Raw genomic sequence first — 18,364 nt, forward strand, 5'->3', positions numbered from 1 at the left:
CTACCGCTAACTAGTAGCGGTAAGCTATTACCGCCGGCATACATTAATGATCTCTACTTTAGGTCTCTGGAGAAACTCCCCTATGTATATTTCCTAAAAAATGCAAATTAGTAAGTGAAAGTAAAGGGAGAACAAGATTCCTTTGTGTCCTAATCTTTAACCTGTACGTGAAACTTGTTTAATAGGTTCTCTTAAAAAAAAAAAAAAAAAAAATAGAATGCGCATTTAAAAATGAAGGTGGACAGCATGCACCATCAAAAATATGAAATATCAAGAACAATATCATGATCATTAAATTCACCATTTACAACACGGAATAATAAAAGTTTGCATTTTTTTCCGTGGTCGGGCTCACCAATTGTCTTTCACCAAATTGTCACATACGGACAGATTCCATTCACCAAGTTGTCTCGTACACTGCACTGGCTCGCAACGAACGTGACACTCAGCAACAGTTTCTTTCAAGAATGTGTAGAAATAAAATGAGCGTCCATGAAATGGAAACGCTATGGGTCACCACTAAAATCCTAATAAAAATTCAGGATTCAACCCTCCACCGGAAAACATCATGGTCACCACTTTATAGAAGAAATTCTTTCAGTAGACTACCTGCAATATAAAGAACAAGTGCTGGAAATACTTATGCTTCTGTTCTCAAATTTAGAAGCGGCCATAAAAGTTTACAGAAGATGGAAATTGACAGGAAGTGGCGTGCTTCTTCATGACAATATTGCTATACATAAATCCCAAAAACAAATGCTCCTCTGAGAGACTCAGGATTCCAGAAGTTAAACTATCCTCTCTACAGCCCAGACTTGGCGTTACGTAAGTATTTCCTCTTTAGGAATCTGAAGAAACACCAAATAACTTCACGACGGCATGAAAGCTTTAAATCACTTTTTCAGAGACCACAAAAGTTATTTTTTCAGATATTTTTCTCTCTGGCCTGAAAATGGAGGACATGAAGGGTTATATATGAAGAAAATTAGGCTATATTGTTTATTGTTATAGACAACTTTTTGATGATACTTAAGTAGTATCATCATCAATTTTTCTTGTTTCAGTCACAGATTGAAACTTTATTGGATACACACAGGGCCGGTTATTTTATTTTTCTAGAGTGGGTGCACATGTAATATACGTAAGTAGTAAATACTTCAACTATACGCAAATTTAACAGCAAGTTAATTTTCTTTATTGCGACAGCTAGAGATTAAACTACCTGATTTGGCTTGGAAATGTTAACTCTTTTTAGTTTCTCCTACTTTTATGCAGACGCTTAATAATTCAGCATGTTTGGTGAATAAGCGAAAATCTATTTATTCACAGATTTAACACCCAGTAAATACACCTTCGAAGTTTATTTCAAATATCACAAACCACTGTGAAGTCATCCTTCACCAGGAAGATCTGGACCCAGACCATGTTCGCTGCGTGTTTTTGGATGAGTAAAGGGAGTCCTCAAACAATCACAATGAATGACAAATGGTTGGCAGCTTTTTTCGTTGTCTCTCAAATAGAAACTTCCTTTCTGCCAACAGGCTAAATATATAATGGAATGCTGTTGGTTGAAGTGGACGCGGTACTTTATTTTTTAAGGTATCAGGACTGGTGAGTAATCGAGTAAGAATTTTTAAAGTTAGAGCATGGTGCTGCAAGTGTCTGGTGATACGGAAAAATAAGACAATTTTTTCTGTGACTAATAGGATACGTATATACAATGACGCCATAATTTTTAATATATATGTTAAAGTTTATAAGTATTACCATAAACATTAAATATATGATACAGTCAGTTCTTGCAGCGTTATTAATTAAAGAGCGAGTTATTAATTAAAACGATGTTAATGTATATTATTTAATTAAATAATAATATAACAAAAACAGAATATAGTAAAACTTAATTCTAGCGGACTATATGGGAGAAGCTCGTGTGTTAAATTCAAAAAAGGGAAAAGGATGGTTATGAACAAAGAAAGATTTTATCCTGAAGAAAATTTCAGAATCTCTGTTTTGTACGTTTTCACTGTAATGCAATGTTGAGAAGCAGAAGCAACTTTATCAACGTTGAGAAGCAGAAGCAACTTTATCAACGTTGAGAAGCAGAAGCAACTTTATCAACGTTGAGAAGCAGAAGCAACTTTATCAATGTTGAGAAGCAGAAGCAACTTTATTAACATTCGGCTTGAATTGCTATACGTTATAATTTTCGGGCCTTCCTGCCTGAAAATTAACTCAAAACTGCTATTGTTCTTGCAAAGCATTGTTGAAGTGGTCCAGCCATTTTATTCATTCCTTCAATCAGGGTAAAAGGCTAATCATTTGATTGAAGACTCCTCAACCGGTAAAGCAAAACGTTGGCGATGTGACATCAGGAATGGGAAATAAAATGCAGCTAACAGTTTCTTTCACACTTCTCTTCCCCCACCACCCACTTCGCTATCAATCTAAATTTAGTCAATGGCCTACTTTGCAGTGCGCATTATTAGCGTTAAAAAAATCATATCAAGTTGCCCATTGTGCGTCCCCAGGCACTAACAACAACATGTTCTATCACAAGCCAGGAGTTATCCTTGCTTTAAATTCATCTGTTGGAAATAAGTTACGGCATCGGAGTTAAAAATGAGCCCAATGGTCGAAAGAGGTTTTAAAAAAAGTAGCTGGCGCTTCTAATACTTGCTTTTGGCTACCTCTATCTAAAGCTGGTGAGTGACAGATGACACTCACTTCCACCTATGGAGACAGCCGGAAGTGAAATGCATTAGAGTCCATTTGAAATGGTGATGGATTCCTCTGAGAAAAAAAAATAAATAAAATCATAGTATGTTTTTTTATTTGCGCTACTTTCTACTTATAGCATTTGGCAACTAACGTGACAATTGGCGCAATGGTTGAATACTCGTTTTCGTTTCTGGTATTTCAAATTTGACTCTGGCATAACGTTGACATTATAAATTCTGTATGCCTGCCTTCTTCAATGACATGGCAGAGTCATACATCACGCGATAATAAGGATGTCAATCGTGTTCGTTAGGATGGAGATGGAAATGACTGCTCTCGCCAGCTTTTAGGAATGTAATTTTACTCTACCTTTTTGTTCTTTTTCTTATGCTTTGTTAATGCAAACTTCTAATTATTCATAATACCCAGCGAGCGCCGGAAACTGCATTTTTGTGGATAATTTCACTTTAATTTGACCCACCAAATTGTTGCAAAGCATAGCAAACTATGTGCTTCCCACTGACACACAAATACACGCATATAAGGAAGGTTGTGTGAATGTATTTGTTTGTATTAATCGTGGGTAAAATGTTTTTAAATTATTCCTAAAGATGCATAGTAGGTGGCAAATACTTTCTAAATCAGATATGGCACGCTCCAACTAACGCTATAGTGTGGCAAAAATTTCTAGACAACCAATCCACCTATCGACTCACTAAAAAGGCCTATCTAGTGTCACTGTGATTTGAATGTGAATCGTTCCCTCCTTTTGAGCAGCCTGGTACACTAAGCTATAAAGAAACACTTCTTTCGTTATTCTTTATAGACCACTCGACACACATCTATGAGTTCCATGACATCCGTCGTTGGGGCAAGGGTTGACAGTATCGGATTCGTAGTGACAGTAATCTTTTTTTTTTTTTTTATACCAGGTTGGCTTTTCTGCACTTCTGTACCCTCGCGCTTGACCACTAGGCTACAAAAGCCTTGAAAAGTACAAAACCTACTTCCTTGCGTACTTCGGGTACAAGAATGGATTCTACTGAATTAAACCTACTTTACATTAATAACTTAGACAAGGAAGAATAATATCAATATGCATTATTGAAAATGAAAAGCTTATTAGCGAAATGATCAGATCGATCAGATGTAACAACCTTTCGGCCGATGAATACCGAATACCCTTGGAATATCAAAAATGCAGACAGCGGGTTACCCATTACTTAGTATGAATCATCCGCTGGCTCCACTTCCAGTAGTTGTTCATATGTCTTGAAACCCAAGCGATTGCCACATCGACTAATAAACCCCAGATGTTGGTCCCCTATGGGATAACGTCTTAGTGGTCCGGTCCTAAGGTCCCCGGAACTCTTCGCTGCTTTTTTTTTTTACGAACATCTCAACCAGTAACACCCCAAAATTTCTTTTAAAATCGAAATCGACAAATCCTGCCCTTCCTTGATACCTGCCAAAATCTAACTACAGCCTTACAATTAACATTTTCGGAAAACCTAAGACATAGGCCTCGTCTTTCCATTCCAACTATTCCAGAAGCATCAAGATCGGAATCCTATAATCCTCTTGGTCAGGGTCCTCACTCTGTAGTAGCCCCAACTTCCAAAGTGAATTTGCTTTCACCAAGGCCATGTCCATAAATCTTGGCTGTTACTTGTGGATTTCAGATAACCAAACCCACAAGTAACAGGAAAGGTCCTGCAACAATGCAGGACATTCCCCTCATCAAGATCCCTAGCTATCGCCAACAGCCCATTCCAGAAACAATTTATAACGACCCCTTTTTTACCAGGCGTCAGTAAAAAAAAACCAGCGAGATTGCTACAAATCAAAATGAAGATTCGCCACATCTCAGTCCCTGTAACAACTCCTATGTTAGATGAAGACGAAACTGGTATTTCAAGGAACACAGACGGCCACATCGAAAAAGGCAATACAATGGCTCCGGACCCTGCACTTGACTCGTGGGAGGAGACTCGCAGGTGGGATTTCCCCTAACACAGTCATCGGGCAAACATCGTATTCACTGTTTCTATGAACAAGCAATTTACGTTAGGGTGCTGCCGAAAACGATTACCTTAAAAGCCTGTTTATTTTACAATGACGTGGTCACATTTTTAAGCGCAGTGTTGGCCCTGGCCAGACAAGTTTTCCTTCATAAAGTGAGGGACAACACAAGTTCAGAAACATCGACCACCCTGCAGAACCAGAACCACCGCAGAACAAAGGCTCAGAGCAGCATAGAACAGCCAATGACCCCAGTGTGTCAATCAGTCGCCACTACCTTCATTCCCCGCTGACCTCCAACACCTCTTTACTTCAGTTCTTTTATTTGTGTGTCATATCGGTCGCTTTTCTCAGCCTTCTCTACAGCATTTGCTCCAATGTTTATTTCCTAACAATTAGTGCCATGTGATATTCAGAATAATCATGCTGCATTGAACTGTATAACGCCGAGCAGTTTACTTTCAACCTTTTGGGATGAAGACAGTGCGGGAGTTTGTTCTCCACAACCATGTATCTTTGTATACCATCATTAATGTTAACAATATATGTACATAGAAACTCTGTATATATCCAACTCTGAAAAAGTGGAGCAATAATTATCTGAATCTGACAAACGTCAGATTCAGATAATTATTGATATTTGCGGTTTGTCAGCAGAGGCATCTGCATGTAAATATCAGTTTTCCTGTACGAACATCAGTTTCCCAATGAGTGAATGAAGTAATAAGGAACTCACACGCAACTGAGAGTGCCTCCTTCAGTCTTTTGTTCCAATCCAAACGATGCCATTGAGGCCACTATTTCTTCATTCCAGCAACAGTTTTGCTTGCTCCACTATTATCGCTAAGTAGATAGCTGTTATAGTTAATCAAGTGGCGGGAAACATTCGACCGAATTTCCCCTAACTAATGAGGTTTCCTGTTTAGTTCCAATTACTTTTGAGCTTTGTAGCATGGTTCATTGTCCTCCAACTGACGACACTAACTCTTTGCACATTTTTGCACCTGAATACCTTTGGGTTGGTCGGGTGCCGCTGAAATCTGGCCTGCCAGATGTGGAATGCTAACATGGCCCTCTCCTTTGCAGACCTCCCTTGTTCTGCAAACTGTCTTCCTTTCCCTGGCATTGGGAGCCCATCTATTCCCAGCGCGGGAGGGGAGAAGTAGGCGTCATCCCTACTTCTCCCCTCCCGCCTCTTTGCTCCGCCGGAGGATGCCCTCTTTCCTCATCTCCACTTTGATTCCACTTCTCATACTGTAGCTTCCAAATCACTGAGGATCCCCGTTGCCTCTGTAGCCACGAGGAAACATGACAACATCTCATGTATGACTGCGACCAGTATGAGGACCTGCGATGCAGGCTCACCACTGCTATCACCTACCTCCCGCAGAACATGGAACAGCATCTTCTCGACTCGGAACAAGCATACAAAGCCCTTACCATTTTTGCACAGAAACTCTTTGCTAGAAGGCGAGCACTTATAGCAAACCACCATGCACAGCACCCAGAAGCTGATGATGAATCCCAAAACCAGGACTAGAGAAAACCGGAATACACAAGAAAACTGTACCAAATAACCCACAACCACGAACATGACCATCATTTAGCCTTGTTCACGAGGGAACTGACAACCAGGAAGACCTACGTCTGAACCAGAGACAACCTGACACAGGACTTGATTCATGTATGACCCTGCGACTGGGATCTGACTCCTATATTGAAAAAGAACACCAAAGAAGATCCGGTTCAGATCGCTTGGACCCCCACGTGCTCACAACTGTCAATGCCTGATGGCGATCTGTACCGGGTTTCCTTGCCTGGTACCTTTACTCCCTTTCCCCTGGTGGGGAGGAGGAGACAGTCTTGTCTCCTCTCCACCCCTGCCAACCCTGATTCTTCTCTCCTGGTGGGGCTTGGGCCTGCCTCACTGAAAATCCTGGGGTCGCGTTCTCTATCGTCCCCATATTTCTGTCTTTCCCCCCTACTCTGCCTAATACGCCAGCGTATAACCCCACACAAACTGCAAAAACTTAACTTCGTCCAAATTAAACCGCATACACCTCAATTGGCTTTTCTAATTCCAGCGCTCACCCCTACCGAGTCTTTTTTTTTTTTTTTTAGGCCCTAGTCACTGAAATCTCAGGAAACTAGGTGGCAGGGCCTGCCAGGGTAAACTTCATTCTGTGTACCTGGTCTGCCTCCACGAGGCCAAGTGTGGACAACGTTGGGCCTCAGTAGGGGTCCAGCGGCTAAACGGCCAGATGAACAACGATACACAACACTACACATATACAAAATTCACACACTTTTAAATCTCTGGCCTTCCCAGTGAACTGGTGCACCTACAATGAAAGCAACGCGGAGATGGGGAAAACCCCTGGTGCCGTTAGACATCAATACACTTTACACTATCTTCTCCATTCAATCTCACTTTTTTTTTTTTTTTGTTCTCCATCAGGAAGCTCGGGCTACCCCTGATGGAGAGCAGCCAGAGTACTGTGGACAGCCTGGCTCATCTGTCCGTGGCGGAAAACGTGGAGTCCCACTAGGAGCCCTGCGGCCAAGCAGCCAGAACATTAATTACAACAGAACGCAGCACAACACTAAGTCTTCCTGTCAAGAAATTACTGGGCAACCCTAATAGTTTGGTTTTAGTCCTCCCAAACCGGATGGAAATGACCTGAGTTCGAGTCCCGTCGATTAGAGAAGGAATTTTTATGGGACTTTTTGTCACAACTTAGCTGAGTTAGTCGGTCTCAGGAGAGGGTAGCATGGTTTTTTCTCCCGGAACCTGGGGTTTTTCGTCCAGAAAACAGAAAATCGACCTTTGAACACTAACAATTTACAGACAATAGATGGAACAAAATGGCCTTAGTCGCTGATGCTCCTAAAAATCCTACAACAATAACTAGAACAGCAACTCATTATGGCGAAAGAGCGGTGAAAAGACGAGTGATTTTGCTTTACTACTTGTAGAAATGAAACCGGAAGTGATCAGTCATAGAAATAGAAAGGCCAAATTTCACAGTTGCATACTGTAAGGTTACACGATAAGTAATTATACGTTACTTATTTAAAAAAAAGTTGATTATATATACTAAGAGCTGTCGGCGGTACCTGGGCAATGTATATAGTCGCTTTTTATACATTGGGAATAGCCCTACACTACCAAAAAATTCAGTTGTTGCACTGGTAAATCGGCCACAGTAAAACTGATACAATGAAGCTGTTAACTCTTCTAGCTTTGACCGTCAAGGGTATAAACGGAGATTCATTATACTAAACCTCAAAGCTGGTGCACCTCTCATACTTTAAGCAACACGTCAAACAGCTATTATTATTATTTTTTTCATTGAAATTGATAAATACAATAACTGAAATAAATGCATATGTAGAAGACTGATCCTGAAAATCATACTCAGCCTTAAACAAAACACAATGCATTGTACAAAATTAAATTATGAATTCTTAACACGATGTATTAGAGGAAGGGGCTTGGAGGGGAACAGGTATCCTGTGTGTTATCAGACACTCAGCCTAAAACACTGATGGATCCAATATCTCTCTATTACAGAAGATTTAGGAGAAGTCCGGTTGGCCTGCCTCCCTAAAATCCACTCATGCACACCTTCTCGATGGTAAGCCCTGTTACGTCACCTAGGTGGCAACGAACGTGCAGAGTGGTTCTCTTCAAGACGCCTGGTCAGCGTGAAGAGGAAAAGACCAAACCCTCCAGCAATGAGAACACAACAATACAAATGGCCCTCAGTCCCCAGCAGCTTTCACTCTCCCTCTTACGGCAGCGAGAGGATCAGAGTGGAAGCAGAGGGTGCTAAGAATCTCTGGGTACGACCAGGCTGCCATGCACGGAAATTGAACTTGGCCTGTTATAACGTACGATCACTCATCGGTGAAGACAGGATATTAGAGCTGGAAAAGGAATTAGAAAATGTGAATTGGAATATCATCGGTTTGGCTGAAACAAGAAGAAGAAATGAATCACTTATAAGTTTATCAAGTGGAAATCTGCTGTACACCAATGGAAACAGTGAAAGGAGTGAAGGTGGAGTTGGGTTTCTGGTCCATAAAGATTTTAAAAACAACATTTTGGAATTCAAAAGTACATCACCAAGGGTGTCAAGACTAATACTCAAGATTTCTAAGAGGTACAAGCTAAAGATTGTAATGATTTATGCACCAACATCGAGCCACGATGATGAAGAGGTTGAAGACATGTACACTGAAATTGAGTCTTCTAGATGAGCAGAAAACCCACTACACTATTATTATGGGGGACTTTAATGCTAAGGTTGGAAAAAGGCAAAACAGCGCAGAAAGAGGAACTATAGGAAATTTTGGAATTGGTGAAAGAAATAAAAGAGGTGAAAGACTTGTCGAATTTGCAGAATCTCAAGGAATGTCAGTAATGAACACTTTTTTCAAGAAAAGGGTGAACAGAAAGTGGACATGGAAGAGTCCAAATGGATTAACAACTAATGAAATCGACTTCATCCTCACTAACAGAAGATATATTGTGAATGATGTTACCGTCCTGAATAAGGTAAATGTTGGAAGTGATCACAGAATGGTAAGATGTACACTTGATATAGATGTAGGAAAGGAAAGGAAAAAACTGACTCGAGTAAATAATACAAAGGTCTTTGAAATAACAGAGGAGGAGAAAAAGCAGTATGTACTGGAACTTAAGAACAAGTTTGAGCTTCTGCAGACTGCTCAGGACCAAGATATCGACGAGGAATATTACAACTTTCTGAAAGTGATAAAGCCCAAGAAACCTATAGGGAAACAGAAATCCAAAGAAGAAAAAATTAGTCAAGAAACACTTGTCATGATGAACCAAAGACGACAAATGAAGAGCAAGAAAAACACTGCCAGGGAGAAAATTGAGTATACTGAGTTATGCAAAGCCATTAGAAAGAGACTCAGAGAGGACATAAGTAGATTTAACACAAGAAAAGTAGAACAAGCATTAAGGGAAAACAAAGGATTTAAATCAGCAGCCATGAGCAGTAATACAGAAAGACAAATGATACTGAAACTGAAGAATAGCAATGGTGTACTTATAAACAGCAGAGAAGGCATAATTCAAATAGCAGAAGACTACTATAGAGAATTATACAAGGAGCGAGGGAATGATACCAGCAGTGGGGAAGATGGATTGCAAAGTAGCAACACATACGACATACCCGATATTCTTCCTGATGAGGTAGAACATGCATTGAAGAAAATGAAGAATCGGAAAGCCCCGGGGGAAGATGAAGTTACTGTAGAGTTGTTAAAATTGGGAGGAAGAGACATAACACAAAAACTGGCAAGGCTCTTCACAAAGTGCATTAGAAAAGGTGTGATGCCTGAACAGTGGCATAATGCAATCATAGTTTTGCTGCATAAGAAAGGAGATAAATCAGAAATTGGAAATTATAGACCAATTAGCTTGTTATCCCATATCTACAAGTTGTTCACAAGGGTCATTACTAACAGATTAGAAAGAATACTTGATGAGAATCAACCTAAAGAGCAAGCTGGCTTTAGGACAGGATTCTCAACTATGGATCACCTTCACGTAATATCACAGCTAATGGAGAAAGCAAATGAATATAAAACACCATTATGCCTGGCATTTGTGGATTATGAAAAGGCATTTGACTCCATACAGCATAAGGCAATGTTTCGGGCACTGGAAAGACAAGGCATAGATACTCCATATATTATGATTTTGAAGAAAATATATGAGAGTGCTACATCCTTTATTAGACTAGACAAAGACAGTAGCAAATTTAAAATCGAGAAAGGAGTTCGACAAGGAGACACAATATCTCCGAAGCTGTTTACTGCTGCCCTTGAGGAAGCTTTCAGAAGATTAGACTGGTCGCAGAAGGAGTCAATGTGAACGGAGAGTACCTAAACCATTTACGATTTGCAGATGACATTGTGGTCATAAGCCACGATCCCAAAGAATTAGAGGAAAATCTTAATCAGTTATGCACAGTTAGTAAGGATTTTGGACTAAAGATGAATATGGCTAAAACAAAAGTAATGATGAACAAGTATGCCACGGAAAGGGAAATAATGATTGAAGGAGCAGTAATTGAAAAGGTGGAGTCATATACTTATCTGGGACAAGTTATTAGCTGTAATAATGATAAATGGCTGGAAGTCAAGAGAAGAATAAATTTTGGATGGATAGCATTCAGGAAATATAGTCACATACTGAAGAGCAATATCCCAGTTTGTCTGAAACGTAAAATAATGAATCAATGTATACTCCCCACCATGACTTATGGAAGTGAAACTTGGGCACTCACCAAAAGAATGGAAGAGAAGCTAAGAACTACACAGCGAAGAATGGAACGAATTATATTGGGAATTAGAATGTTAGATAAGAAGAGAAACACATGGATTAGGCAGCAAACTCAAGTAAAGGACATTCTTATCAAAACTAAAGAACTAAAATGGTCTTGGGCAGGACACATAGCTCGAAGACATGATGACAAAAGATGGACTAAGAAAATAACAGAATGGTACCCAAGAGAAGCTAGAAGAAAACCTGGAAGACAAAGGCGGAGATGGATAGATGAAATTCATGAGTTTTTGAGTAGTAAATGGATGGCCAGTGCTCAAAACAGAAGGAACTGGAACGTTGCTGGAGAGGCCTTCATCCTGCAGTGGATTGAAAATGGCTGATGATGATGATTAGAGGAAAATAAAACAATTGATATATTAACGATTCATTACAATATACTCTTCCCACCTACTCCAATAACAACTTTGGGTAGGCGGAAAGAAAGAGTGGAAAGATATTACAGAACAAGTAAACAATTTTAACATTCGAAAATTTAACGCATTAGTAGTAATAACTAATATCATTAGTTATTACTACCAAGGCTGGCCCCGAATTCACTATTTCGGGGATTAAAGTAGTGTAAAGGTAATGGTACTTAAAATTAATCATTTTAAGTACAGTTACCTTTACTTTTTAACATTAAGCTGGAAGTGTGCTCTTTGTCAAACTTCCTAAAATGCTATGATGGCTCGAACACAATCTGAATTAATGTATTGGCGTGCGAATATCGAGCAATGTAACCACCTCCTGTATAACGTTTACATTTGTCAAACTTTATCTTATTTTTGTTTCCAAATATTAGGTTGTTAATAATTTTCAATCAGAGAACTGGAACCACCAATTATACTACTTGAATAGTATAAAAACTAACAATGAAATCATTTTGCATAATTTTTTTTACGTTACATAATTTCTGCTAATCTCTAGACCAGAAGAACTTCAATCAGCCTTTTGTAATTGTTAATGTTATTTATAATTTCACAAAAAATAGTTATCGTGGAGTACTATGGTTATTCAGCTAGATTAGTTGATAAACAACATTTACTGTACTTATAATTTTAATATTTAAAATATAAGATAATATAATAATCAATTTTATAATATACTTAGAACTTTACTTACACATCATGAGGCTCATCAGCAGCTGCAAGGAGAAAAGAATATACAGTATTAAAGGAATGCAAAAATGACACAATAATTTACTTAAAAGAATATTTAATTGAAATAATGCATTATTATATAATATTAGAAAATCCCAGGTAAACGAACCACGGCAAAACATAAGCACATTCCCGAATATCCGAGTGGGTCACGATAGAAGAAATCACGAGACGAAATTATAACTTTAATGAATGAAATTATGCATCAAAAACGATTTTGACAGGCGTCATGTGGCCAGTAAGCAGATATTGGAAAAAAGGTATCTGTTCATTGAAGAACCTAACAGCTACTGTGTAGCAAGTTGGGCTTCCCAGTAATAATAAGAAACTCTTTTTCATCAACGAATAAGATATATTCAAACATTGGGCTGGTTTACCATCCTATGCTTAACTTCTTGTAGGCTAATTAAAATAATGTCCACACCAAACCGCCCCTTCGCGGGCTCACACTTGATAGAATTGCCCACCTTCCCACACTGGGTGGAAAAGACCAGAGTTCGAATCCCATCGATAACTGAGGAATTTATGGGCCTTTCATAATGTGGCTAAGTTAGTTGGGCTCAGGTGAGGGTAGCATGGTTTTTCCTCCCGGAAACTCGTGTTTTTCGTCGAGAAAATAGGCAAATCGACCCCAAAACACATGCAATTTAGAGATATATTATATAAGGCGCAATATGGCCAAAGTCGCTAATATACAAACAAACTAAAACCATATTATGTGCATATATATATATATATATATATATATATAGTATGAAAACTGACTAATTAAAAAGGAAAAACTTGTCATAAAAAGACAAATTAAAAATAAAAAGAGAAAAATTGGTAAAGCAAACATCAGTGGCAGCATTCGTGCACATTCCACTACATGTTGCTTGTAATAATTAAATTACAAAATTAAATAAAATACATGCAAGTAGCAGACAAACCAATGGAGCGAAAATAAACCAAACATTACAAAACAAATAAGGTTGGGGGGGGAGGATCAAGATGTTTTGCAGAAGAAAACGTTCCCAAAGTAGAAAAAATTTTAGAAAAAATTAAATTACTTTAGGAGCATTTAAAACCCTTTTTTTTTAATTAATGTATATCTCGGAAAACTACAATCGCCCTATGCTACTGATATGTTAGTGAATTATAAGGAGATTGTAGTTGTAAGGTTTTAGGCGCATCAGCGACTCAGACCATACTGCAATATAACGTCCGTAAAATTGCGTGTGCTCTGTGGTTGATTTGCCTGTTTGTTGGACGAAAACCTTAGTTTCTGGGGGGGGGGGGGAACTCGTACGACACTCGCCTGAGATCGACGAACTCAGTCTCGTTGCGAGAAAAGCCCATAAAAATCCATCGCGTCATTCGAACACGGACCTTTTAAACCCTATGTGGGGAAGACGGTGCTTATAAGCACTGTGGTACCCTCAAGGGTCCACCACGAAAGATGGCGCTCTGAAAGACGTGAGTATTAACACCATTTACAGGACGACCACTAAAGGTCGTCCTGTTAATTAAGTAGCACGTCTAGAATATCGCGTCTAGTAAAGGAAAAATGATTTCAAAGAACTCCCGCGAACCAAGAACTTCACTTCAACTGATTTCTGAGAGAACATTGGCAATGGATTGCATGTCATAGGCATGAGGAATGGAGTCCCCGGAAAAAAGGGCAATATTAGCAGATGCGCATAAAAAATCCCGGCTAATATAGCGCAAAATGAATTCACTTACATTTTGTAGGTTTTACCCTATAAAATGTAAGTGAATCGGTAAAAAAGTACAAAGACACGCTTTATTTGCAAGTACTTGACGGTTACTTTCTCACAAAGTAGTCTCCAACCTCATATACAACTCGATCCAAAACACTCGAGAGGTGGTTGGCACTGAATGCAGCGAGCTTGTTTCAGAGCAACGAATAGAGAGATATACAATATTGCCCACCATATATTTTAGCCAATCAAGTTTGTCATAAAATGTCACGCCAATATAATTTTGAAATAATTGACTTAATTCCTAAATGAGGAGCTTCAGATCCTTGCCACGTCACGTAATTTCCGTTATGCCTGTCAAGTTTAATATTCAAGTTTGTATATTGAATATTGGCATGGTAGTTAATGAACAGAAGGCGCGTATAATGTTGCAATAAGACCTAGAAAAAGTTCAAAGATGGGCTGAGAAATGTAAATTAAGATTAACCATTGAAAAGTGCATGATACCGCGTATGGGAAGCGGTAATCTCAAAATAACATAGCAATTGGGGGATACAGTACAGCACTCAATTTTGTGAAAGAAAAAAAAAAACCGAGCTGGTGATAATTGTAGTCTGGCAAAGTTTTCTGAGCGGTGTAGACGGGCTGCCAGCTCATGGGGTTCTGTCAGTGATATACAGGAACTTTGCCAGCAAGAACAAGGATATGATTGTCCCTTTGCAAACGGCAATGGTTAGACCTCATCTGCAGCCCTGGAAACGTCACTTTAGGAAGGATGAAGGTTTGTTGGAACTGGTGCAGAGAAGAGCAGCCAGATTAGTCAATGACAAGAATATTCTTACCATAAAAGACTTCAGTTCTGCAAATTGTGGCGTATGGAAACTAGGCACCTGCGTGAAGACCTAATTGAAGTGTCTAAGACCTTAAATGGATGGAGTAAGATGCGGATGATATCCTAACTCTTGCACGGACGACACACTTAAGGGGACATCCTTTTTAATAAGGCCTCCGTAGGCTTATTAAAGCTTTTAATAAGGTCAGGAGCGGGATTGCAGTGGCACACGCTCTTTGAGTAGACCGGCGTTCAAGCCCATGACTGCTAAATATGGTCGATTTGTCAACCCGCACTGGACCAGCGTGGCAGATTATGGTCATTTCCCTCAACATGAATTGTTGAGGAGGTTTCCATCCTTCAATGGGTTGATAATGGCTGCAGTTTACTTTTTCCCCCTCTTTAATAAGTTATTAGAGAGGATGGATAGATGAGGTGGTTTTTTGGCTAATGCCATATAATCTTGCTTCCTTACGTTATTTGCCTCTGCTAATAGTGTACTATGTTTCTCTTATCTGAAGCGTTGAACTCTGAGTGCTCCACCTTGCGGAACAAATGTAAGTCACAAGAACAGATGTCCAAAGAATGTAAGTGGGGAGTACTCGAGTATATTCCACTGCTGCAGTAACATTTCGCAGCATTAGCCATGCTCTAGTGTATGATTATTGGTGCTGCTTTCGCTATATACTGGAGAAATTACTGGAAAAGCATTTTTGCTTCAAAAATGCTGTGTCATGTAACTGGTGCTAGAAGACATTACTGCAGCGGTTGCAATGGAAAATTGAGTAGCACTTCACCACCCCCTCCCCCAGACCTGAAACCTTGTGTGATTTCTTTGTTCCACAAAATGAAAGAGAGACACTTAGACCAACGCTTTCAAGAAAAGCCAGGAGAGAAAAATGAAAACAGCAGTGTAATGCACTCGGGCTCCAAATTAAAACAAAGGAGGCCCCTTCAGTTCCTGCAAGGACGACTGGATAGATCAAAATTAATTTTTGCACTCGGACATCCTGAACTGTAGGATCGTCCCATAGACACACTGCTTGAATCTTCCCTGGCCACTTTTCAACAAGACCTGACTGTTCATACAATCAACGGCTTCCAGCATTTCTGGAATCGAATTGTAAATGATGATGATTAATCTGGGAGAATAAATCGGTTATATTAATAAATAAGGATTTTTAACAGCTACTTTTTATTATACTGTTATAGCTAGGTATAGCTCGTATAACAGATTTGGATGATAATTGTTGTTATACAGGTATATATCTATAATCCAGTAAAAATCAGTTCCGCCAGACTATCAAGCTTTTCATTCGCCATCTTCCATATTGTCCGATTTCTTATTAGATCTTTAGCCCTAATCAGAGTAAGCCCTCTCTCTCTCTCTTCTAATGCTTGATTGACACCATCAATCCGCCTTTCTCTTGGTCTGCCTCTGATTCTCACTATTCAGTTTTGCTTCGAATATCAGATTAGCTCATCTCCCACAAAAGTGTACATGGGCATACATGTACATGTACACTTTTTTTGTAAAACGTGTAAAGGAGACGATTATCACTGCAGCAAAAACAAGGAAATCTACCAATCTTTACTTGAGGATATAAAATAAAATTACATACATATAATCCTAACATAATATTAATTTGCTACAGTACTAAATTAAAACTAATGCCATGTGAATTACCCCATCTGTAGTAATAGAATAGAGATTTCTCAATAAGGAGTCAGTATTAATTTCAGCGACGGTTTACAAGAATATTTCAGACTTGAACAGGGATTTGCGTGTATTGTAACTCTAGGCCATGTCCTTGAACAGATATCAAAATCGTTACTGGACGAAATCAGTGCATCGGTGATGCAGTTGAGAAAATGTCTCTTGAAAGTAAATGGTTTATGCAGGTTTCAGTAGAGCACTGGCGGACTTCTGAGAGCTCTTCCCTATTACATAAACTAGAGAAATTGGGATTGCTTGGAAGATCTTTCACTGGATCAGGCGCTGGCTAAAAGATAGGAGGGGAGCAGTAATAAATGGAAATTCTTCGGGTGGAACAGTCTAGCAAATGGAGTCCCTCGATGTTCAGTCACGGTTCTCCGGTTTCGTCTTTCGTGATAGAATAGTGTTTTCGCTGGCTTGGAAAAGTTTGAATTTAAGTCATATCTTGTGAAATCCTCTTCAATCGAGGGTGGAGTTAGCCAATCTCAGGCAGAAGGCCTACCCCACCCTGTGAATAATCATGATTTTTCAGCCAGTGCAACATACAAATCAGTCCTGTGAACACAATTCTACAGACATAATATACAATAGCGGAATATGGTCTAAGGTCGCTGATGCGCCTAACTACGATAACCTCTCGTTTCTAATCTTCCTTAATAACACTAGAGATAAAGTAGAAGCTATGAGAGTTGTCCAGGAAAAATGACAAATGAAGTGTAATACTTCCAAAAATGGAGGGTTTTGTATCTATAAACAAAATCCAAAAGTTACTTAAATGGTAGGGAGGGGAAGGTTAAAAGTGATTCAGGAAGAAACAGACTTATGGGTACAATTAGATATAAAATTTCTAATTTAGCAAACACAGGCAGGAAAGCACATGGTGTCCTATCTACGATTTTTAGTAAGTAGGAAAAAGGATGTTTTTGTTTCTCTTTCTGTAAGACGATGGTGAGAGTTCATGTCTGGAGACAACACGTGGAGAAAGAAAGAGGTTCTCGAAAGGATTCAAAGAAAGGCACCCAGATTAGTGAAGGGATGCTAATCGATGAAAACTGCTTAGAGCATGTAGACATCTTGGGAGGAAGGGACCTTAATTGAGCTATATAAGATCTATTAGTAAAGGGAATCAGAAAAATGAAAGAGGGGGGTATGTTTTCACTGCCTGTAAGAGAGAAAGAAATGGAAACCAAAAATATAAAATCTTTGGGAGTAACAGAAGGCCAAATCTCTTGACATTAATCTTCGGGCAGTGTGTTATAGGTCATTGAAATAAATTAACTGTCAGTTTTTAAACGGTTTAGAGCAAAGTTGAAGCAATTTTTTTCTGTTTCTTCCATTTTTGGCAAATGTAGAAAAAGACATTGCATCATCACAATTCTATTCTGCTTTTAATGATAATTTTTCAATAAATATTCTTGTTGATACCGACCAGACAGAAAACGCAGAGGAAAATATTTTAAAACAAAGTCCGCTTATACAGACAAAAAGGAATACAACAAAAGCCAGTGAAAAGGGAAGAAGCGACAAAATACGGATTTCCCTTTGAACTGTTATAAGTTTACTGCTATCGTTGTTAGTATACTGTTCTGATTTAAAGTGTCACTTGTACATTTGGGCAAACGCATCTAATTTCGTATTTAAAAATTAACTCAGTAATTTATGATTAGTATCATATACAGTACTTGATTCCTGGTTGAGACTGAGAATTTTCGTATATGATTTATCTCTGTAGAGGCAAAATCCGAGGTAAATATCGTCAACAAACATGTTTTAAAGAACGGCTTTGATAACGTATCATTTACCAAAGAATTTATATTAATAACATAAATAACTTAACTTTTTAAAGTA

At 38.9% G+C, this 18,364-nt stretch overlaps 1 protein-coding gene across 1 annotated transcript in view; it reads right to left on the reverse strand.

Moving 5' to 3' along the window:
- Positions 1-18,364, reverse strand: part of LOC150087120 (twitchin-like) — a 3,511,780-nt gene that overhangs the window by 3,464,225 nt on the left and 29,191 nt on the right. Inside the window, 1 exon segment of the mRNA XM_090372971.1 lies at positions 12,230-12,251. Within this exon segment, the coding sequence (XP_090229097.1) occupies positions 12,230-12,251 (22 nt within the window).

Source organism: Mastigoproctus giganteus, chromosome 4 (assembly GCF_048544385.1).
Source record: "Mastigoproctus giganteus isolate SK-2022 chromosome 4, ASM4854438v1, whole genome shotgun sequence".
NCBI lineage: Eukaryota > Metazoa > Arthropoda > Arachnida > Uropygi > Thelyphonidae > Mastigoproctus > Mastigoproctus giganteus.